This window comes from Durio zibethinus, chromosome 10 (genome assembly GCF_047325235.1).
Source record: "Durio zibethinus cultivar Kanyao isolate XHJ-2024 chromosome 10, ASM4732523v1, whole genome shotgun sequence".
In the NCBI taxonomy this organism is placed as follows: Eukaryota; Viridiplantae; Streptophyta; class Magnoliopsida; order Malvales; family Malvaceae; genus Durio; species Durio zibethinus.
In genome coordinates, this window is record NC_143171.1 from 21,500,406 (window position 1) to 21,523,496 (window position 23,091).

At 29.9% G+C, this 23,091-nt stretch overlaps 1 protein-coding gene across 6 annotated transcripts; it reads left to right on the forward strand.

Moving 5' to 3' along the window:
• Positions 1 to 14,596: 14,596 nt before the first annotated feature.
• LOC111292324 (uncharacterized) lies at positions 14,597 to 21,511 on the forward strand. Of its 6 annotated transcripts, none has more exons than XM_022884637.2 (12): positions 14,597 to 14,802; positions 15,049 to 15,158; positions 15,262 to 15,344; positions 16,388 to 16,463; positions 16,573 to 16,640; positions 16,810 to 16,927; positions 17,825 to 17,946; positions 18,090 to 18,173; positions 19,525 to 19,671; positions 20,492 to 20,600; positions 20,679 to 20,798; positions 21,169 to 21,511. In XM_022884637.2, the coding sequence occupies exons 2-12, from the start codon at positions 15,071 to 15,073 to the stop codon at positions 21,243 to 21,245; spliced, it is 1,092 nt and encodes a 363-aa protein (XP_022740372.2). In that variant the 5' UTR covers positions 14,597 to 14,802; positions 15,049 to 15,070; the 3' UTR covers positions 21,246 to 21,511. The 6 variants fall into 6 exon arrangements, with proteins under 6 accessions (XP_022740372.2, XP_089623043.1, XP_022740373.2 ...); XM_089766917.1 differs by having other exon boundaries at positions 14,607 to 14,802; positions 16,810 to 16,893; positions 17,824 to 17,946; XM_022884638.2 differs by having other exon boundaries at positions 14,608 to 14,802; positions 16,810 to 16,906.
• Positions 21,512 to 23,091: the final 1,580 nt, after the last annotated feature.

Sequence of the window (23,091 nt, forward strand, 5' to 3'; positions counted from 1 at the left end):
CCCTCATAGTTGTTGGTCTTCATAACTCCAAGTTTGATCCAAAAATTTAACCAATTAATCAATAGTTTGGATTTGAAATAAAAAAGATCAAGTAAAAGTAACTATTCACCATTATTAAAGTTTAAGAGAGGTTTGGCCAAGTTTTCATTCCTCCATAGCCTTCTTTGGTTGTTTTTTTTATGTTTTCCTTTCTTTGAATAACGTATTAGATTATTTGAATGTTATACTATATTTTATTTGCATGATTATTGATTGTTTTGATAGTTTGTATGATGTGTTTGGCTATAATTTATATTTATATGATTTTCTTTTTAGGTGTTTACTACATATTTTATGAAAATCCTTTAGTAATAAAATGCCATTATAAGTGAGTTTGCTACGTGTTTGATGCATGTTATAGCTACATAAAAGATTGCATGATTGTGAAAATACTATGGGGAGCATTCAACCAAGCATCCCCCATTGCTTGGTCAAAACTCCCAAGCTTGTGTTTATGGCCAAATGTTGATCATTTCATGCTCGGTTGCTTATGTTCTTAATCATTTTCCTACATTTTTTTACGATTTTGATGAAATTTTTAATGAATAAGAGTGTAGAGTTAATGAATTTTTTACATGTATGTTTAGTTTGTGGTATGTTTATAAATATACCTAAATCTTGGTTTTCATATTCAACATTTCACACATTAAAAAGTTGCATTTTTATCAATGGCCTTTGGGTTATTTTGTTACACACATTCATGATGCAAAACCTAAACCACCATGCAAAATCCTAAACCCTAAACTAACCATAAACTTAAACCCTAAACAAAATCCCAAATCTAAAGCCTCAAACTAAAACCTTAAATCCTAAACCTAAACTCTAAACCCTAAACCAAACCTTAAACCCTAAACTAAACCTCAAACTATCATGCAATTCCAAATCTCCAAACCATCATGCAAATCCAAAACCCCAAACCATCATGCAAACCTTAAACCCTAAGCCACCATCTAAACTTTAAACCCTAAACTCTAAATTAAACTTTAAATCTTAAAACAAACCCTAAACCCTAAGCCCTAAGCCCTAAACCAATTCCAAAACCTCAAAACCAACATTGATCCTATTTATTCAAATGCATCTCATTTTACTTTATTGTTGCATGCACTCTTAAATTGTTATGTATTTACTTTTTGTCATTCATTTTTCATTATCATGCACATATTATATATTGATGTACTACCTAGCATATATTTTATAAATGAGGTTTTACAAGAAAAATGTCTTAAAATAAGATAATATCTTAAGTAAAAGAAATCTTTGAGATTTGACCTAAATATAAAAGGGCTTTCAACGATTATCATGCGAGATGTTATCTTATCTTTTGTGGGGCAATTTGAAAACTCTTATGTCAGGGGCATTTTTGAAACTTTACCTAAATATAAGAAGGTGGAAAAAATATTTCAATATTTTGGACTTTTTTTATCTTGATCCAAAAATAGATTATTTTTGTTTTAAAAAAATTAAATTGATTTGCCTTCAAAAAAATATGAAAAATAGATCTAGCTTTTGGAATAAAAAAATTAAAGTAAGGAATTAATCTACAAACATTATAATATGACCATTTTTACTAAAATTCAAAGATAGTGTGCAATTGATTGGTACCATTTTCAATGGGCGCTGTGAGAGAGCTAATTCTTCTCCACACGTAATTGACTCCCAGACTCAACTTTGATTTCATAAATCGTAAATATTCTTTTAATAAACTTTAAGCTCATTTTAAATGTATTATTAAAAGAATAAAATTTTTAGGTGGCCAATCACACCCTAAAAGAGAATGGTGGTGAATTTTTTGTTTTGATTTTATTGAAAATGCTTTTTACCCATTTTCATTTTTTCTTATGTCCAGTGGTTGGGTTCCTATACTTACACATCGTAATACTAAGAACGGGTTGTAATATTATAAGATAATGCCATTTGGACTAAAAAATGCAAAAGCGACCTATCAGAGATTGGTCAAAAAAATGTTTAAAGACATATTGATCTCAATGTTATGGCATATGTTGATGACACGGTTGTAAAATGTAAAAGTTCAGACATATACTTGAAACGCTTAAAGGAAACGTTCAACACCTTCAAGAGGTATAACATGAGTTTTACCCAAGCAAATGTGTAAATTCTTCGAATATATTATAAACTAGAGAAGCATAGAAGCTAATCCAAAAAAAATTTAAGCTATTTTAGATATGAATTCGTCGACCTTAATGATAGATATATAAAGGTTGACAAAAAGGATAGCCGCATTGAGCAAGTTTATATCTAGGTTGGTAGATTGGTGCTTAGTATTCTTCAAAATATTCAAACATATCTTAGATTTTCAATAGGCACCGTAGTGTCAATATTGTCCTCTCACCTCCAATATTGTCCAAACCATGATTTGATGAGATACTATACATTTATGTTGCAACCACTAATCAAGAAAAAAGTAGAAAAGCAGAGGTCGGTGTATTTTGTTAGCAAAGTATTCACAAGAGCCAAGCTTAGCTACCATAATATAAAAGAATTAGCCTATATTGTGATAATATTAGCTAGAAAATTAAGATAATATTTCCAATCCCATATTGTAAGCCATTAAGGCAGATTTTGTAAAAACTCAAACTGTCAAGAAGACTAACCAAGTGGACAATCAAGCATAGTGAATTTAACTTGCACATGTTGCAATGTTAACATTTAAGTCACGGTTATTAGTAAATTTTATTATTCAATGTACCTCAAATGAGCCTGAAAAAAAAAGCCTAGCTTGACTAATTGCTGAAAAGAAGAAGAAACATAACAATTTTATATGGACAAGTCGACCATAAATGAAAGAAGCAAAATCAGTTTGATTTTGCTTCATCTCAAAATTATACAATTTTAGTATGCATTAAAGTTTCGATATAAGATTTTAAATAACGAGTAATGTATAAAGCATTAATTGTAGGCCTAAAACTAGCAGTCAACCTAAATGTGAAAAACTTTTTTGTATATAGTGACTTACAACTAATACTCAGTTAAATAAATGGAAAGTTCGGGGCTAAAGAAAAGGGAATTAAAAAAGTACTAGAGAAAGTAAAAACACTTTTAACAATGTTCTAAAGAGCTGAGGTAGGGAAAATTTTGAGGTTAGAAAACACCTTGGTTGTCTCATTATCCAAATTGGCATTAAGGATTACAACGGATAACTACTTTATCAAATAATCCTTTAAGAAAAGCACAAGTGAGAAATCGGTCAGCAAATCAAAGACAAATAGTTATAGATGTACTTGACAATAGGAGAATTACTCGAGAAAAAAATTTGAGTAAAGGCACTGATCAGAAAAGCATCTCAATACACCATTACTAATAGAAAGTTGTATAAAAGATCATTCAGTTTATCATATTTAAAGTGTGTAGACGAGAAAAAAGCAAACTATGCGTTTAAAAATGTTAAGAAAGAAATATGTGGGAATCATCTTTTTCTTCATCCATTTGTCGAACGTTAGGAATGATACAACTAAATTAGTTAAAAGATTTGATCAATGTCAGAGATTTGCTTATGTTCAACATTATTTTCGGTTGAAATGACTTTAATAATAAGCCTTTAGCTTTTCATGCAATAAAGAATAGAAGTGCTCGAATCGTTCACCTTGATACCTAAGCAAAGGAAATTTGTACTGGCAACTATTGATTGTTTCACTAAATGGTTGAAGGCCAAGGCATTAGCTACCAACACGAAATCTCAAATTAAAAAAAAAATTGTATGGAAAAACTTCATTTATCGATTCGGTTTACCTTGATCCCTAGTAATTGATAATGGAAAACAGTTTGAAACTTTGAAGTTCAAAGAATGGTATTCAAACCTCAACATTGACCTAAGTTTCACCTAAGTCACTCACCTAAAATCTAACAGTTAGGTCAAAGTGGCTAATAAAATCATACTCGAAACTTTAAAGAAGATGTTGGATAATGCTAAAGGAAAATGGGCCAAAGAGCTTTTTATAGCATTATGGGCACTGAGGACCATTGCTAAAGTCCCTAAAAGAGAAACTCTTTTTAATTTAGCCATTAAGACAAAAGTCATGGTACCACTTAAGATCAATTTACCAAGCTTTCATGTTAAGTTGAGTAATGACAAAAGGAAAAATGAAGCCTTAAAGGCTAACCTAACTCTAGAAAGAATAGTTGCTTATCAACAAAAAGTCTCAGGTTATTATAATAAAAAGGTCTGATGAAAAAATGTATGCAGAAGCGACCTGGTACTTAAGAAGGTTGAAGCTTTAGGCATCGATGATCAATGAAGAAACTTGGTTTTGAATTGGGAAGGTCTATATATAATGAAAGATGTCGTCTGACTTAGGATTTACAAACTACAAGATTTGAATGAAAATCCTATCCAAAAGATGTGAAATGTGGATAATTTAAAGATTTACTATAAATAAATGCTACTTTACCAAGGTAATTTATAAACATTTGATCTACTTGTAAGTCTACAAGCCTGAAGCATTTAAATTCAAAGTTCAAATAAATTCTTTTATGGCTCAATAAATCTTTTATAGAATTTCCCACCCAAGATGAAAGTTAAGTTGGATAATCAAGTGTTAAGTTAAATAATTATAATAGATAAAACACACTGAGCTCAATTATGCGAGAATACAATGACTGAGCTAAAAAAATATTATTAAGTTAAATAATTATGTTAGATGGGAGATACTAAGTTCAAAGATGGAAATAAAGAGAAAATTGAGATAAAGAAATAAATTGATATTTTCATTAATAATGGTTGGTAATTACAAGATTTTAAAAAAAATATTATCAGAGTTCTAAAAAGTAAGTCAAGCCCTATCATCAAGCTGTACTTTGGTGGCTGGCACCTTAAGCTTCCCGACGTAAAGATTAAGGTCTTTAGCAGCTTTTTTTTCCTAGTCAATCCCGACTATAGCAACAACCTTAACATAAACTTGGCCAATCTTCATGTCATTTTTATCTTAACCACCTTCCTTAGCTATAACTTACTCAAATATCAAGTTATTGATATTGATCATAGAAAGTTTAAGGTCGACATAAATATAGTTCATCTTTTTCAACACTAGATCAAAATAACCGAACACTTGTTCTTGAGCAAAGTTAATCTACATGTTGTAAAAGTCATTAGATTGGAAAAAGTTCTTCATCGCTGCTTAGCTTCTTTAAAAGCCTGAAGCTTGCTTTTTAAACTTGCCACCTTATCCAAAACATCAAATAATTTAATATTAAATTGTTGCTAAAAAGACTCAATTGTAGCCTTCTAAATAGATATATTTTTGAGCTATTTAGTCAAACTTTCAACTTTCCTAAGCTTATTGTTAATTTTTTTTATACTTAGCATTGCAAACCTTGCTTAACATTAAAGACCTTAAGCTTTTTGGTAGCTTCGACAAAGGGAGTTAATTTTTTTATTTTATTTCTTTACGTCTTGCTCTACCTTACAGAGATGGGCAAGAGCCTTATATGAATGCATCAAGGTTTAACCTATGTTTTGGGTAACAAATTTAGGGAACCAATCAAAATCTATAAAAATAAAAAAATATAACAATAATAATAATAAAATGAAAAAAAAGATGAATGATGATGAAAGTGATCGATCTACAATTTACCTTTTTTTTCATGGTAGCATGTGTAATCCTTTTCACCAACTCAAGGTCATTAAATGCACTTTTAGATGAGTTAAAGTCTAAGGTGATAGAATGCCTCTTTGAAGAGGGTTGGAGTTTGGTTACATGCCTTTCTAAAGAGGGCTAGATCTTAGTTGCATGGCTAGAAGAGTGAGACTCCATTCTTAGCCTTTTTTAAGGTTTTTGAGCAGTCACCTTCTATTTTACCTTTTGCATGCCTCATGACTCTTGTCTTTAACTTGATTTAATTGAAAAAGTGATGGATCGATGATCTTGATACCTCGAGAGGGGCTACCAAGCTAAAAAAAAAGCTTTGCCCCTCTCTTTCTCTCTAGGAGCTTGGTTGAACCTAATTATGTCAAAGCCTGTTATCCTTTAACCAATCATGTCTTTAGCTAAAACGAAAAACCAACCTAAGAGTTAGAAAATCATAAAGATAAAAATTACTTATTATAAGAAGTTAGCAAAAAGATTACCCTAATTTTTAACCTATTTAACAACACTAAAATAGGTCAGCTTTGAACTTGTCATTAGTCAGAAGGTCTATCTTAGCCTTTATAACAAGCTCAATTCATTATTTATTTTTCAAAATCCATTGACTTTCTCGATGCAAAGGAAAATAATTTGTCACGTTTTATTTGAGTTTAGGCAATTAGCAAAAATTTATTTCGAGGGTCTTGCTATCATATAATGTCAACTTTTATCATGTGGATGTTTTTTAATGATAAAAACTTTTTTAAAGAGACCTACTGTAGGAAAAAAACTTAACTCTTTACAAAGAACAATAAATCCTATTATGTATTTAAATGAATTGGGGATAAGCTGAGTGATTGTTAAATTATAAGTTAAAAGATGTTCAATAACGAAAAAGTGGAGAAGAAACCTAAGATCGACCAAAATGAAGTTTTAGTAAATCTATATCTTATTAAACTTTACTAAGTTGGTCATCTTATTCTCAGATTTGGGCAATATTACTTTGTAATCTTCTAAAAATAGATCAAACTTATTTTTTAAAAAGATGATATGATGAACTAAGTAAAGATTATGACACTCTTGAAGAGTAGCTCAACCCTTTAAACTTTTTATCACATCTTAAGGCCTGACACCACTGTTAGAAAGAACATAAAAAGAGATAAAAGCATCAACATCGACGTTAGAACCTTTCATTTCTTCATCATCTTAATCACCTTCTTTAGCTTGGTTAGACTCTTTAGCCTGCTTAAATTTTTGAACCTACTCAATCTAGAAGCTTCTTTGCTAGTTTGCTTGGCTGCTAGAGGCTAAAAAGATCTTTAAACTGTGAAAGGCCATAAACCTCTATAACATTAAAGGAAGATAATGATGACTCAAAAGTGAAAGATTCCTCTAAATCAGATACTAATGTAAAGTTAAAGTTTGAGACTGGATCTATGATAGTTTGAGCACTTAGGAGAATCATTAAGAGCTTAACAAAATAAAGGACTAACTAGAAAGATTTAGGGAGCAATCAAAGAAAAAAGGATTGAAGAAGAAGAAAAAGAAAGGTTAGATGAATGAATTGAACTAATCATATTTGTAGATTGAAATCTATTGTTGCTAAGAGTTCATCATTTCATAAAGATCTTTTCACCCCTAGCTTGGGCATTTTCTTGTATTTATTTTTTACCTTTTGTAGACATTAGGTTCAGCTAATAGGCAATCTGGCTATAGTTTGATCTTGCAATAGTAGAAGGGATCTCATTATTTAAAGAAACATTTACCCTACCCTACCCTAACTGACCTTTTTTAACATCTACCCTAAAGTTATATAAGTAAATTACAAATCGAATGAATGGCCCAAATTGAACCACATTAGTGTATACAAACTTAGGATGACCCTTCGACTTTTTCGTTCAAATTCAAATAACTACCAAAATCTTTAAATTCTCACTTGAATTTCTCTTTTTTCATTAAATGCTAGTTTAGATGAATTAGCGGCCAAACAATCCAAAAGTCAAGAAGTGTCACATTGGTTATACTATGTAAGTAATACATAGAAAAACTCTATGTCAGAATATCAACACCACCACAGTACAAATTTTATAAAAGTCACATCAAGACTATCATAAAGATTATATTTTTGTCTCTACTATAAAAACCTTGAGAAGTCCATACTCTAACTCAAGATTACTAATAACAAATTAACCAGATAACCTTTTAGTAGTCTGATAGCTTAAACTACTCAATGGTAGGGATAAATTATTAAGGGTATTTTATGGTTATAAGGGTATTATGAACTTTTTCCCTCAAAGGGTGACTTATCAACAAAGTAAAAAAATTTTCATCATTTCAACCCTAGTTGATGTGTTGGGTTGACTTGAAGTTTTGGAGCTTATGTCAGCTCGACCAACTTAGCTTTTTACCTAAAGGCATATGGGAATGTTAACTTCTCACCCTTGAATTAAACTGCTACCTATTAGGTTAGGTTAGGGTCAATATTGTCAGCCCTAAACCTGTTTTTCAAGGCCTGGGTTGTCCTAACCTAACACTCTCACCCTACAAGTATAAATAACCCCCTCACACCAAGTATAGGCATTTAATTCTCTTTCTTTTTTCTTAATATTTTTCTCATTTTCTCTCTTGTCGAGTATTGACTTGAGCGTTAGAGCATAAAGTCAAAGAAACATTCAGCTTTTGCTTTTAACCGACCTTTAACCTTGTGATTTTAAGTTTTTAGCCTAATTAAAATAACTCATAGCAAACATAATCCTGATTGGTGATTGATTGCTCTAAAATTTTAACCATAAATCAGGCTTGAACTTTTCCTTGGGCCAAAATGTTGGACTTGTTAAAAGATAACCTTTCATTAATTTGGACTTTTGTATGGATAACTTAACTAGGCGTAGATTAAAGGCTTGCTCATATATCATTCTTTCTCAATTTGTAAATGACTTAATCTTATAGTCTTCAAAATCTGCATCTTCTAAGTTTGGAGATAAATGAGACACGTTCATCTTTTTATGATGAAACTTTTTTTTCCTCAAATGAATTCAAAGCAAATCACATTCTTTAAATGCAATTGATTTTCTATGTTTATTAGCTTACACTGTTAATAATAAGGCTAGACTTCATATCAAATATTCTTTTGGTCTAAATAAGAATAGTTAAAAATGACATTAGATGAGAAATTGATGATTTCATTATTAAACCCAAAGTGGTTATAGAGGGTCACGCCCAATTCAAATCTATTTTGAATTTTAACAAATTTAGGTCAAATTCAATAATTATTTATATATTTTTTTTATTTTTTTAATTTTTAATTTTATGCATGAATTACATTGATCAAATTATTTTTTAAAAAAAAGGTAAGAACAAATAAATAAAATTATTACTTGAATAAATTAAATATTTTATTTTTTATTTTTTAAAATCAAGAATTTAGAATAAGTATCTTGGTTTATTTTTTTGTGACAATTATTTTGGTTTATTAATACCATTATTACTTTTTGAAAAATAAAGTACCAAAATATAAATACCAATTACCCAAAAAATTTCAAAACAACTTTCTATTTTTTTAAATCTATGATTTTTAAAATTTTAAAATTATAAATTATAATTATACTAACTAGGGTGAGAGATTGTGCTTCACTAAGGGAATTGTCAAACAATTGAAAGATATACATATATATATATATATAATCCATTGTTAAATACATAGTACTAAATATTAGAGAGATTGATTGAAGTCAGTAATATTAAGAGTTTAAACATAGAAAGTTAATTACATTTTAAGTTTAAGGTATAAACTATATATTTAAAAGGATGGTTTAATGAGATACTAATGATCTTGATCTGCAACAAAAAATAAAAGAAATGAATCCCAACTTAAAACTCTATATAATACCACACCAATAACTTTTAACCATTTAATATTAGCAACTTAAACTTTTATTAGCAAAACTTTTAGGGTGGAAATATGCAATCTTGTATTTATCACCAAATGAGTCAAGTTCTTGTGAACATATACAACAACAATAACAGCACACTAAGTCTTATATCCTATTCTTGGGGATTGGTTGTATAAAAGATTAAATAAGGGAATCATGTTAGGTTCTAGTTTGAATTTTCTTATATCACTCATTTCTATCAACAACAACCTTTTCATTTAATTCTTTAACCATTATATCATTTTTTATTACTTATTTTCATGTCTTTCGTGGTCTACCTTTAGAGGTTTTGGTCTCTCATAGATCTAGAGACTTAATTTTTCTAACCAACGCATAATTAGATCTACGTTTCACATGTCCAAACTATTGTAAACGACGTTTTCTCTTTTTTTTTTTTTTCTGAAATCAAACTACCTTTAATTTTTTTCAAATCTTTTCATTTTTTATATTATCTCTTCTAATCTTACCACACATTTATCTAAGCATTATTATCTTCATTACGTTCATTTTTCTTTCATGTTGTTTCTTAGCAGCCCAACACTTAATTTCATATAACAATGTAGGCCTTACATTTATTTTATACAACTTTACTTTTAACTTTAAAGACATGTTTTGATCATACAACTAACCCGATGAACTTTACCATCTATGCTTGATATCCACTTCGATCTCAGTATCACTTTAAATAATCGATCCCAAATATTGACACTATTATTTTTTAGTATTACCTTACTATCCAACTTAATCACATTAGTACCTATTTCTTTATGATTGCTAAACTTGCATTTCATATATTTAGTTTTAGATCTACTTAATTTAAAACCTCGAGACTCTAATGTACTCCTCCATAATTCTAATTTTGCATTAAGATCATAACTAGTTTTAGCAATTAAGACTATATTATCAACAAATAACATGTACCATGGTACTTTATTTTGGATACGTTTAGTAAGCTTGTCCATAACTAATGCAAAAAGGAATGAACTTAGTGCTAAGCCTTGATGTAATCATAAGGTAATGGGAAAGCTATATGCCATGGCTCTAATCGTCTTCACATTCATTACAACTCCCTTATACATATTTTTAACTGTGTTGATGTACTTTAAGAAGACTTTTTTCTTCATTAAGGCCCATCAAAGCACCTTCAAAAATATTATTGTATACTTTCTCCAAGTCGATGAATGTCATATGTAGATATTTTTTCCTCACTCGAAAACCTTCCAACAAAAGCTTCAAAATCTAGATCGCTTCTGTTATAGAGTGTTCTGGCATAAATCCAAATTGATTTTCAAAAATAGTGACCTTATGTCGCAACTTACATTCAATTACTTTCTCTCAAAGTTTCATAGTATATTTATAAGTTTTATTTTTTGATAGTTTGAATATTTATCGCCTTTATTCTTGTATAAAGGCACAAGAGTGCTCTTCCTCCATTCTTCTAGCATCTTGTGAGTATGTTAAATTTTTTTAAAAAAGATCCATCAACCATTTTATCTGCTAAATTTTGAAACATATATAATAATAAAATTAAAAAGTGTGAGCTAACTTGTATAGTAGCCTCTAGGATTTTCGTTAGGTGCATAGATTTTGCCTAATTGAGTTCATAATGTTTTATAAAATGCACTTTGTACTAATAGATAGAAAGAAAACCTAAAAGAGCCTCTATAAACAATGTCTTACAATAACTTTGTTTAATTTTTTTAGTGATGTTATGCTCTTTATTCTTAGCAATTTAGTTTTATGAGTTGCTTGCTTACTTTGTCTTGCCAAAAATGGACATACCCATATGACCAAGATCTCTTGGCCTTTTGGATAGTTATTGTTTACAGGCTTTTTCCAAAAAATAGCTTAACTAATACTATCCCAAATGCATAAGTATCAACTTTGTCATTTACTTTGCCATACATGAAGTACTTAAAACCCAAATAGTTGGAGCAAATTGTAATATTATAATTAATCAATATGTTGTAACAATCTTTTTCCCAATTAATAAGTTGTACCAATATTTTTCCCAAGAAAATTTTAAATTATTTTAAGTACTCTTTAAGAAATTTTCATTTTTGTACATTATACTACCCCATGAAATGAAAAAAACATAGTTAGAAATAGTAAGCTAGAGTATTGGAAATGAAAATTACATACACAAAGGTTCCTGTAATATATGTGCATGTTATAAGTGAAAAAGACATTTATGCCCATTTAGTAAATCCAAAATCTGAAAGTTGCATAAATCAAACAGAATACATGAAAATCTTTTTATGAAACATTTTAAAAATTGAAAGCAAAAAGACTTGGAAGTTAAAATTTATAGATACCTATGGCTTAAAATCATTTGATAATATAGAGATAATCTCAAGCCTTTACTACCCCTAATGCAATCTTGTATATTTTACTCTGACCCAAAGCACTAGGAATTTTATAAGCAACATTATAAGCTCTAACTCTTTTCAATCTAATAGCAAGAATGTTATGCATTTACTTACCATGAAAGTTCGTATGGATAAAAAATCATAAACTAAGAGTAGATTGTTATCTTCATAGTAGAATCCAAAAAGAAAAATAAGTAGTAATAATCTCAATTTTTGAAACAAACTTCTTCAATTATCTTCAGAAGGTTTTAGGATTTTCACAGTGAATTCTTTGCCATCTTGAAGGCAACCCTTATAAAACTGACTACTACCACATTTTCCTATAAAATATTCTATAAAATTAAACAAAAAAAATCTATACAATTGGGGAAAATAATTAGAATATCACATGTTTTTCCTTTTGATTATGTTTCCATTAAGAATTTCGAAAGCTAGCAACATTTAATAACCTAACTAGTCATTCTCTTGGTCTGGATAAATTCAAAATCACTCCAACGGCTTTCATCATAAGAGGGCTTTGGTGTTCTACAACATTACCTAGCAGATGATGTGAACACCAACCATCTAACTTCATTAATTGTTGGTTTTATAACTTCATGATACTTATCACTCCATTAATTGTTAGTTTTGCAACTTTATTCTGCAAATCAAAAAGCAATTAATTTTATGTTTTATTGATATATCCTTACATAAATTAATAGTTTAATTCATTAAAATGAGGTGTTATTTTTTTTTTAAATTTCTTTATAATGGCATAAAAAAAGCAAAATGAAAATTGATTATGGTCTACTTTAATTCTTGACTTTAAGTAATAATTCATGTTGGCCTTCAACTTTATATTAGAACTTAGAAGCCAAGAAACTCAATTTAGAACAATTTCATGTAATCCAAGCTAGTATACCAATAATTTTCTATATGATATTAATACTTCAAGGTCATTGGACTCAAAATCCATAAGTATGATAACATGGAACACACTAGTACATCTTGAATTGCATTATCAAAGCTTTCATCTTCATCTAAATTTGCCTTCCATAAAGTCTGGTGTGTTTTAGCATTTGGTAGCTCTAGTAAATGCTTTACCTTCTTTAAGTTTTTTGTTCCATTAATGAAAGAAAATTAATTAAAATACACTGAACTACTACTGCTACTAAACCACCTAACTCCAAATTTAATCTTGTTACATCTAAAATAATATCAACAACTAAAGTGAAATCAATGGCAAAAAAAAAAAAAAAAAGAGAGAGAGAGTGAGAGAGAGAGAGAAATAACAAATCCTAACAAGAATCAAAACTAAAAAGAGAAAAAAATTCAAGCAAGTGGAGAAAACCAAAACCAAAATCGTCTCACCACAATAGATGATGCTTTCGTTGCCACCTCATTGATGCAAACTCCACTTTCTTTTCCTTTTCCTTTTTTTGTAAAAAATGTTTCGTAAATAAAAAAATAAAGTCAAAGAAAATGAACTGATTAGCATTCTAATTTAAAATAAAAAGGGACAACATAAAAGAAAAACAATTCAAGAAAATTTAAAAATAAGAACAAAAATATTAAAAAAAGGGACATATTTGAACCTTGTTTCATATGGATTAAGAGAAAAACGAAAAATAGGAAATGGTGAGATTGCAGAGCTTCGAAAGCAAGGCTTAACACTGAATCATTATGATTCCTTTACCCAACTTAATGCCATACATAAAATCCTAAAAATCAAACATCAAACATAAACAACGTTTCAATGAATCAAAACAAATTGATCAAATAAAGCATAAGAGATCAAAAATTACATTTTTATTCATTCTTTTACATAAAATCATTATTATACTCTTATCTAGTTCATGCATGAAATAATCCCACATCTCTTTATCAATGCACCATAAAAGCACAGATCTTTTACATTTGTCTTTTTATGGTTTCCAGGAACAACAAGTTGACTTTTTCTTTGTCACCTCTAGAACTCCCATCACAACTTGTTGATCATCAAGATCATCATTCTCAAATCACCGTCTCTTTCCTTGGTTTCAACTCTGATGAAATCTTCAGTATCAATATTTCTGGAGAGTGTGTTTCAATCTTACCTCGGACTCCTCGATTTTTTCTTTCAATGTCATTCTCCCTTTTGGCATATTTGAAGCCTTCAACAAAAATAATCAATTCCAAGGTTATTTTCAGGTATTATCCTTTAGGTTTTTAAAGTAAATTTTCTAAGTAAAGATCGATGAAAAAGAGTTAAAGGAAGGCCAACATTGGCAAATGATAATCATGACAGTAAAAGAGGCAGTGGCAACACTACTAACAAATGAAAGAAGAAGATAGAATGGAGAAAGGTATTGTAGAAGAGAGAAGGAAAGGAAAATAAATAAAACTAAATCTAAAGGTTTTCAAACCCTTAAAACAAATAGCTAGAAATAGGAGACAACAATATGTTGTAAATCAAATTTTTATGGCCTAAATTAATCTTTAATTTTTTTAAGACATCATTGGGTGAACATTTAAGATAAAATTGGAGACGGTTTTATATATTATTATATTAGTAATTATAAAAGTTTTTTTGTCAAAAAAATTATAAAAACTTTGAATTAATATCACAAGTGACACCAATTTAATTAAAAAAACATAAAAACCAATTTATGAAATAAATAATATATATACTAATAAGCTTATATTAATTTATTATTTAATAAATAGAGTTATGATCGTATTTTTTTAACCAACATCTCCCCCCTTCTTCTCCTAAAAAACTTGTAGGTATAATTACTTTCCAGCGCAAATCCATCTATCTCTTTACGAAAATTTCGAAGTTGTTTTTCCTGGAAAAAAAAAAAAGAAAAGAAAAGAAAACGAAACCAGAAAGAAAGCCTCTCTACATCTCAATCTCCTGATTAGGTATATGCTTTTTCCTCTTTTTAGCTACTATTTGAATTCTTATTGCTACGAAACCTTCCTCTTTCTTCTCTGATCTCGAACAGCTAATTCAATTTTCCTCCGCTTCTGAAATGCTGTTTATGTTTCCAACGAACCCACTTTCTCCGTTTCGTTTTAATCTCTTTTAGGTTAGAATAGTGACAATTGATTTAAATATTTAAGGTTTCTGATTAGTTCATTCACTTGTTTTTTTTTGGGTTTTGGCAGAGAAAATATATAAAAAAGGAAGATGGGCGTGAAGCAAGCTATAAAAAGCCTGGATGCGTTTCCTCGTGCGGAGGAACATTTGTTGCAGAAGACGCAGTCGGGAGCTCTAGGTGAATTATCAATTTTTAATTTCTCTTTTTAACTCAAAAAATTTTGCTACTTATTGATTAAAACCAATACTAATTTATTTTTGGGTAAAACTCTATATTATAGTCTCGATCGTTGGTTTAGTGATAATGGCCGCGCTGTTCATTCACGAGCTTACGTATTATCTTACTACTTATACCGTTCATCAGGTTTGCATTTTTGTAGTTTTTACTATTGCTGTTACCAATTTTTGTGGATGAATTTGTTAAACGGACTGATGGCATTGTCATTGTTTGAATTTCTTAATATTTTATAGAAACAACTCAAATTCGAATGTTTACAATTAGATTTTCTGGGTCCTAGGCTTCTTTTACTTTTCAAAGGATGCCATAGAGGCTTATTTTGGGAAGGACAAGTTTTATAACAGATTTGCCTTCTGGCGTAAATGTGCTCATATTGTATGCCAGCTAGGAAATAGAATGATAGGCAAAGCTTTGGGGAACTTAAATTATGCAGCAGAACACACCTTGCTCTTGTGTAATTTTAGCTCCAGTGATTTGGCGGTTTTTATATATGAGTTGTGTGTGCATTGTGTTTATGGATAGAGTCGTGTTTATATTCTCTGTGGACGTTCCTGCTTTCTCCTGATCTCCTTCTTGGCATCCAAGTTGTTTGCAAGTTTATTGGATAATCTTTTGTGTAGGAGTATTCTTCAAGACAATGAATGATTTAAGCCTTTGCTTTCTTTTTTATTTAATAATATTCTAAATGTTTTTTTTTTTTTTTTCTGGCTTCTGATATCTCTTTAATCACATCTATATCTTTCCCTAAACTACTTAAACTTACTGATTGACCAAATACTAGTCAAACTAAAGTCAATTTACAACCATCCATCCCAATATCTTTTGCATACAATTATTATTTAATAATATTTTAACTAACCCTTGTCACTCAACCACCACTTATTCAATCCTTATTTCAAATATAAACTTTGAACCCTTCAACTGTTCTACAACTTTCAAATTCAATCCTGTTATTTTCCAAGTCTAGCTCACCTCAAGTGGCTTTCTAAAATGCCTTCTATATTAATAAGAGCACCCAAGCAACAATAGTTCTCAAACAAGGTGATTTCCTCTCCGACCTTTCTATCTAAGTTAACCCTATAAGGGAATTCTGTAACCAGTGATGTGATTACATTAGTAGTTTGGGATTAAAGCTACTTGAGATGTCTAACTGAACAAATATTTGGCAGATGTCAGTAGACTTGAAACGTGGGGAAACACTTCCAATTCACATTAATATGACATTTCCTTCATTACCTTGTGATGGTTAGTACTGCTCTTTTTATGAAAATCTTCTTTTTATCTGTAGATTCTGATTCTATCCCCTCTTTGGAATATTGACTGCTGATCATTGACCTATCATATTGTTTTGCAGTCTTAAGTGTAGATGCCATTGACATGTCAGGCAAGCACGAAGTGGATCTTGATACTAACATATGGAAAGTAAGACAATTTCTTCTTCTCGGCAAGCCTTTTGTTGCCTTAGATGATTGTGTTCTAATGACTGCAATATTCTTCTTAAGAAGCTCCCCTCCCTCCATTAGAGATGAATGTGGGATTTATAGTTAGTTTCCTTGTTTTTATCTGGCTAACCATGTTACACTTCCTGCAGCTTCGCCTGAACAGTCATGGTCATATCATTGGGACTGAATATTTGTCCGACCTTGTGGAAAAGGAGCATGCAGCTGACAAGCATGATGTTGTCCTTGGTGTTGCACATCTACTTTATGGTTTTAATTTAATTTATCTTTTTGGTAGCTCCATCTGTGTTCAATATATGGTTATGCAATCTGGACTGCACATTGTTATATGTATCAACGAGTCAATGTCATGATAGCCATGCTCTGCCTTTTTTCAGGGTTGGGTTGGGGGTGGGTGGGATAAACGGAGAGACAAAACAATAAAAAGGCACCAAAGGGTCAGATTCTAATGAAATTTTTTTCTTTTTAGGAGATTATAAACGGTCAGATTTCTTCCTCAAGATGCTTTCATGCAAAAAGCATCTTCTAGGCTGCCCTCTGTGAATATCAGACATCTTAGAGCAAGTCAGGATCTTAAAAGATGGAAGGGGGGGGGGGGGGGGGTAATGATACATGCTTAAGTAGTATCTGTTATAAGTATATATGTGATCTGGTCATGGAATCCCGCATCGTGAATTAAAATTTGTAGATTAGGCTGTCAACTATTGCTGGGTGTGTGATTTACGGATAAGTTAAAAAAGTAAAAAAACCATTTAAAGATGGCATGAAATGGTAAAACAACCATGCTTGACTCCTTAAATGAAAGATGCAGAGTCACTTTGAAAATGAAGTAGAAGCATGTTCAACGAATTATTAAGCAATATTTGGGACTTGCGCATAAGCCACTTTTCTAGGTTTTAGATTTTTATCATTACCATTTGGTAAAATGGCCTAATTGTGCGGCACATTTTATTTAGATAAATCTAGGTTTTTCCTTGTTCTCTGTCTTGTTTTCTGTTAGGGTAGATTAAGGCGTAAAATTTATGGATATGGATTTGTCATAACTTTGTTAGGTCATTTACAGTTCATAAAGAAAAAGAGAAATGGTGCTCATTTGTTGTTTCTTCAAGGCATAAATAACTAATTTTCTGTAGTGAATATGAGCAGATGATGAGAAGGAACATCATGATGATTCTAACAAGAAGTTTCAAGCACTTGGCTTCGATCAAGAAGCGGAAAACATGATCAAGAAGGTGAAGCAAGCACTGGTCAATGGAGAAGGATGCCGGGTATTTATCCTATAGAGTTTCCTTAATTATTAACTCTTTAAGCTTTTTTAACTAATCAATTAATTTTTATTTTTGGGGCCATCAAGGGTAAAAAATGAAAGAATATAAAGGAAAACTAATCAACTAATGTAACTTTTCTGCAGGTTTATGGGGTATTAGATGTCCAAAGGGTGGCTGGAAACTTCCACATTTCAGTTCATGGGTTAAACATTAATGTTGCTCAAATGGTTGGTAGCCTTTTCTCTTAGCAATCTAATTTCATGTCATATCCTAAATATGCATGTATTCAGTATTCATCATCTTCTTGGTTAGAATGTTTCTGTGTGAGTAATGATAGCTCATTGTGCAGGTTCTTGTTCTTGGGGTTTGATTGAATAGTGAAGGGTATGACTGGTTGTTTTTACCAGTTTGATCTTTAATTGAATGTTTTGAATTATTATAAGAGAAACACCCTAATTTTTGTCTTTTAATGGAAGAAAATATATGAATATTTATTATATAAAGAAAAATTTAGATTTTAACTTTATGTTTGCTCTATTATTGTCATATTATTTTCTAAATTATTTTTAGAACTCTAAAACAACTTCTAATGGAATTTCTACTAAATATTTTCTAAAGTATGATGGTAAATTTGCTCCAAAATTAAAAGTGTAGTGGTAAAGTTGCACCAGTTGAAAGATTGGTGGTAAATTTGAAGCAGTCCCATAAGTAAAATGGTAAATTTGCACTGTATTTGGGGGATTGAAAGGTTTTTCCATTTGTAACATTTTCCATTATAAGTCCTATGGAGGAGTAGATATCAATATTGATGCCCTCAATTTGTTGAAAGCCTGAACTGGTAGGACACCATGTACTTGATACATGAATGAGAATCTTTCAGTTTTGAATTTAATATAATCATCACTTCTTAATACGCATATGCCAGAGATAGATGATCGAACGCAATGCTTTGATTAAGCATCTGGTAATGGGATTATGTAAGGTTGCAGACTTTTTGATTTGGTTTGGAATTTATTCCTCCTGTAAGCTATAATCTAAAGTTTTAGTTTCTTTAATCCGTCGTCTTCGATATTATTAGGCAATATAGGTGCATTTGGTGTTCAGCAGGCATTTTCTTTTTTCTTTGAATTTATAATGTATTTGTGTAAGAATCAGTGAATTGTGCATCTGATCTCTGAATTTACTCGTGTGTTGAGCTCCGCATAGGTTTTAGGTTGAAATTTTCTGGTATTACAAAAGAAAAAAGGCAGTGAATGCCTTTAATTAGAGGTCTTGGTATCTTTATTCAAATATAATTACTTAGTTCTGATCTTAAAGACCTGTCGAAGCTTGGGAGAACGGTCATGGTCTCTCAGAAAATTTTGGTCTAAGATTTGGAATTTTGGTTAGAGTGAGGAATTTAAAAATCTAAATATAGTTTGGAAGAATGCACTAGATTTAAATACAATGTTTTCTCTTTTAGTTTCTTGGCTTTAAGAGTTATGAGGATTTCTACAACAGTCATTTTTTTTTTCTTTTTGACATTTTCTTCTTTGTTATCTGCAACTTAAGCAGAAGTCCTTTTTTCTTTACTGACAGATCTTTGGAGGAGCAACACATGTCAATGTAAGTCATATGATTCATGATTTATCATTCGGGCCAAAATATCCAGGACTTCACAACCCGCTTGATGGTACTGTGCGGATTTTGCATGATACTAGTGGAACATTCAAGTATTACATAAAGGTTTGATTTTTGATCATTCTCTTGATTGACCAAAGATTTATGGCAATATCTGTCAGCATTTTCAAGGAACTCACATTAGGCAAATATCTCATAGAACTGTCTGTCCTGCTACAGTTCCACAACTAAAGTGTGCAAATTGATGATCCATGTTTTCTGCATTAAATTGATTGGGTATTTGTCTTTTGGTTAATGAGCATGGGGATCTCATAAGTGGTCCAACCTCACTTAGCATTCTCTCTCTCTTTTAGTGCTTGATCCTAAATTGTAGTGGTCATCTAGCATGTAACCATCTAAACTGTGTATCATCTATTATTATGCGGTTGTATGATTGGTTGGGAAGGGTCACAATGTAAAGCTTTTTGATTGGTTCCAAAGATTGTCTCAAAAGCAGTAAGAATACCTTGTTACATTCTGATTGTTTTCATCCTTAACTTAAAAAGAGGCCCTTCTACACTTTTCCATATCTATCATTTCTCTTCTTTAGCAACATCCTATAAGCATTGCCAGATCTTGTTCTCTAGGTACATTCTGCTGCTCTGCCTTTATGCTCCAAACATTTACACCCTTGTGAAAGTATAGTTTCATACTATGTTCTTACAATTGCTCTCCTCCCCTATAAAAATATGGTCTTAGTTTTAGAACTACTTCCAGTTCTGTAAAATAGTAACAAGCTCTTTCATTTTGTATTTCAGTACTTTCACTGGTGCTACTTCTATCATTAGTTTGCCTCTTTATCTTTTGTTCTTCTATGACTTTGGAAATTAGTTGTTTCAATCTTGACTTCTCTATTCATCCAAGTGTTCTCTTTACTGTGTTGCAGATTGTCCCTACTGAGTACAGATATATCTCAAAGGAAGTTTTGCCAACAAATCAGTTCTCCGTTACAGAATATTTTTCCCCTATGAACGAGTTTGATAGGACATGGCCAGGTTGGTTGGAGGAGTGACTTTTTAAGCATCATAACTCCTTTCGGTAGTGGTTACTAATTGCTTTACTCCTCTGTTCAGCTGTTTACTTTTTATATGATCTGTCACCAATCACTGTGACTATAAAAGAAGAGTGCCAAAGCTTTCTCCATTTCATCACTCGACTTTGTGCAGTATTGGGAGGGACATTTGCTTTAACAGGTTTGCAACCTATGCTCATTATGTGAACTATCCAAATTTATAAGCTGCTTAAAGTTTGCAAACTAGGCCAAATTGCATAATGTAGGAGGGCAAAAAAAATTTTTATGTTGTTTTTGGTTTGTAATTTAGTACTTTATTCCAGTTCCAATATGGGTTTGGCTGTGATTTGAACCTTTGAGTATAACTTAAGGTTGATACCTCCTTTTATTGCAAATTTTATGATTACTCCACATTTTTGGGTTCATTTACGAGAAAGGTTTAAAGTTTCATGTGGAAAAAACTCTCTTATCCAAAGCTTTACCAGTTAGAAGATTTTTGCTATTTGCATATGTCTTCTCCTTGATCTGACTTTTCTGTCACATTAAAACAGGAATGCTAGATCGTTGGATGTATAGGCTTCTTGAAGGACTGACTAAACCAAGCGCTAGGAGTGGTTTGTATCGGTAGAGTTTTGGAGTTCAAAAACAACATTAACTCACATGTGCACCTTTCGGTAGAATTCTGAATTGGTGGAAATCACTGGCTTCTGATCATAGCATCCTGACCTTAGAATGCAGAGAGTGTGGATTAAAAGAATGTATACAACCTATAGTCTGTGACTTGGTAAATTATTTCATGCAGTGTTCTTTCTTATTATTCCTTGTACTTTCATAATTTAGATGTCTTAAGTTGTACCATTTTTGCAATGCTATTTTTGTTGATGCTCTGGGCAACTTAGGGCTTGGAATAGATAGACCAATTAACTTAGAAGTGGCATGATGATTCTAATTTTAGAAAAAATCTAAAAGCGAATTCGATTTCAAAATGATTTGAAAATTTTTTAATTATTAATTTTATTTTAATTTGAATTTTTATTTGATTTGAATGTATTAAAAAATTTGTTGGTCACAATTATTTTTATTTCAACATTACAGTGACGTTAACGTTAACTCCATCATAGACGTACTTTATATGTTTATCATCAAATTAAATATTTGATTATCACTTTTGCATATCAATTCGAATGAAAGAAAATTTTTAAAATCGTTATAGAGACGCGCATAAATAATTTCATTAGTTTTTCTTCAGATAATTCTATTAACACTTCATATTTACTTTTTATTTTTTTTTAACAAAATCATTTTAAATGAAATTATATAATTACTTTTTCTTTTTTATCTAAACATTCCGTTCTTTTTTAAGTTTTCAAATTTGCAAATCGAGAATGCAAGAAAACTTTTGAAAGAGTGCTTTCAAATGCATCATCATTTTTATTTTTCATATACGTTTTTCTTCAAAAATTTTACAAATGAAATTACTTAATTATTATTCTCACAAGTTTTTAGATATTTATATTCGAAAAATTTTATAATTTTTTGAAAATCTATTTTAAAAATGTTATATAATTTACTGAAAATGGATTTTTAAAAAGGTATAAAACATTTTGGAAATCCATTTCTATAAGGGTAGAAAGAGAAATTTTAATAAAAATTATAAATTAAAATTTTTTATGAATTGGTGCAATGAAAATGTTATTATTAGAAAAAATCATAAATTTTAAAATTAATAGACAAAGTTAATTTTACCATTTTGATATTAAAAAAAAAAAAATCTTATGAGATTTTAATTAAATTAAAGATAAAATGATAAATATAATTTTTTATAAATTTAAAATTGATCATTTTTTAATAAATATTTTTTATATTGATTATTAAAATTTTATAATAATTTTAACTAAATTGAATTTTTTGAAAAAATCTCTTCATATACTTATCATGATAGGTTTATTAGATTTTAATAAAATTATATAATATTTAATAGTATTACTTATATAATTTTAAAGAGTTTCAGTTTTATATGTTGATTAGATTTGATAGTTTTTTCATCTTTTTTGATATAAAAAAAATGAAATATTTAATTAGAGTCTCATTTTTTTTTTCTTTTTTCAATATCAAACTAGTTAAATTAATTTTAAAACTTATTATTTTTTAATAATAATTTTTTATTACATTAATTCATAAAATTTTTTAATAAAATTTAATTTTTTTAATAATTTTTTAAAAAAATTTTCATAGAAATAAAATTTCAAAAAGTAATAAGTTATATAACTTTTTATAATTGACTTTTTAAATAGTTATAAAATTTATCAATATTTAAGTCGAAAACTTGTAAGAAAATATTTAAGTAATTTAACTTATAAAAAAATTTTGAAAAAAAAAAAAAGTGAAGTGTAAAACAAAAATCGTGGTGTATTTAAAAACTTTCTTTTTAAAATCGTTATCGGGACATACATAAATAAATAATTTCATTAATT

Excerpts from the sequence above, each read along its gene's own strand:
- LOC111292324 (XM_022884637.2), top strand. The coding sequence starts at position 15,071 with ATGGGCGTGAAGCAAGCTATAAAAAGCCTGGATGCGTTTCCTCGTGCG. Across the intron at positions 16,464-16,572 it reads TCCTTCATTACCTTGTGATG|TCTTAAGTGTAGATGCCATT; the intron begins GTTAGTACTGCT and ends ATTGTTTTGCAG. Across the intron at positions 16,641-16,809 it reads TTGATACTAACATATGGAAA|CTTCGCCTGAACAGTCATGG; the intron begins GTAAGACAATTT and ends CACTTCCTGCAG.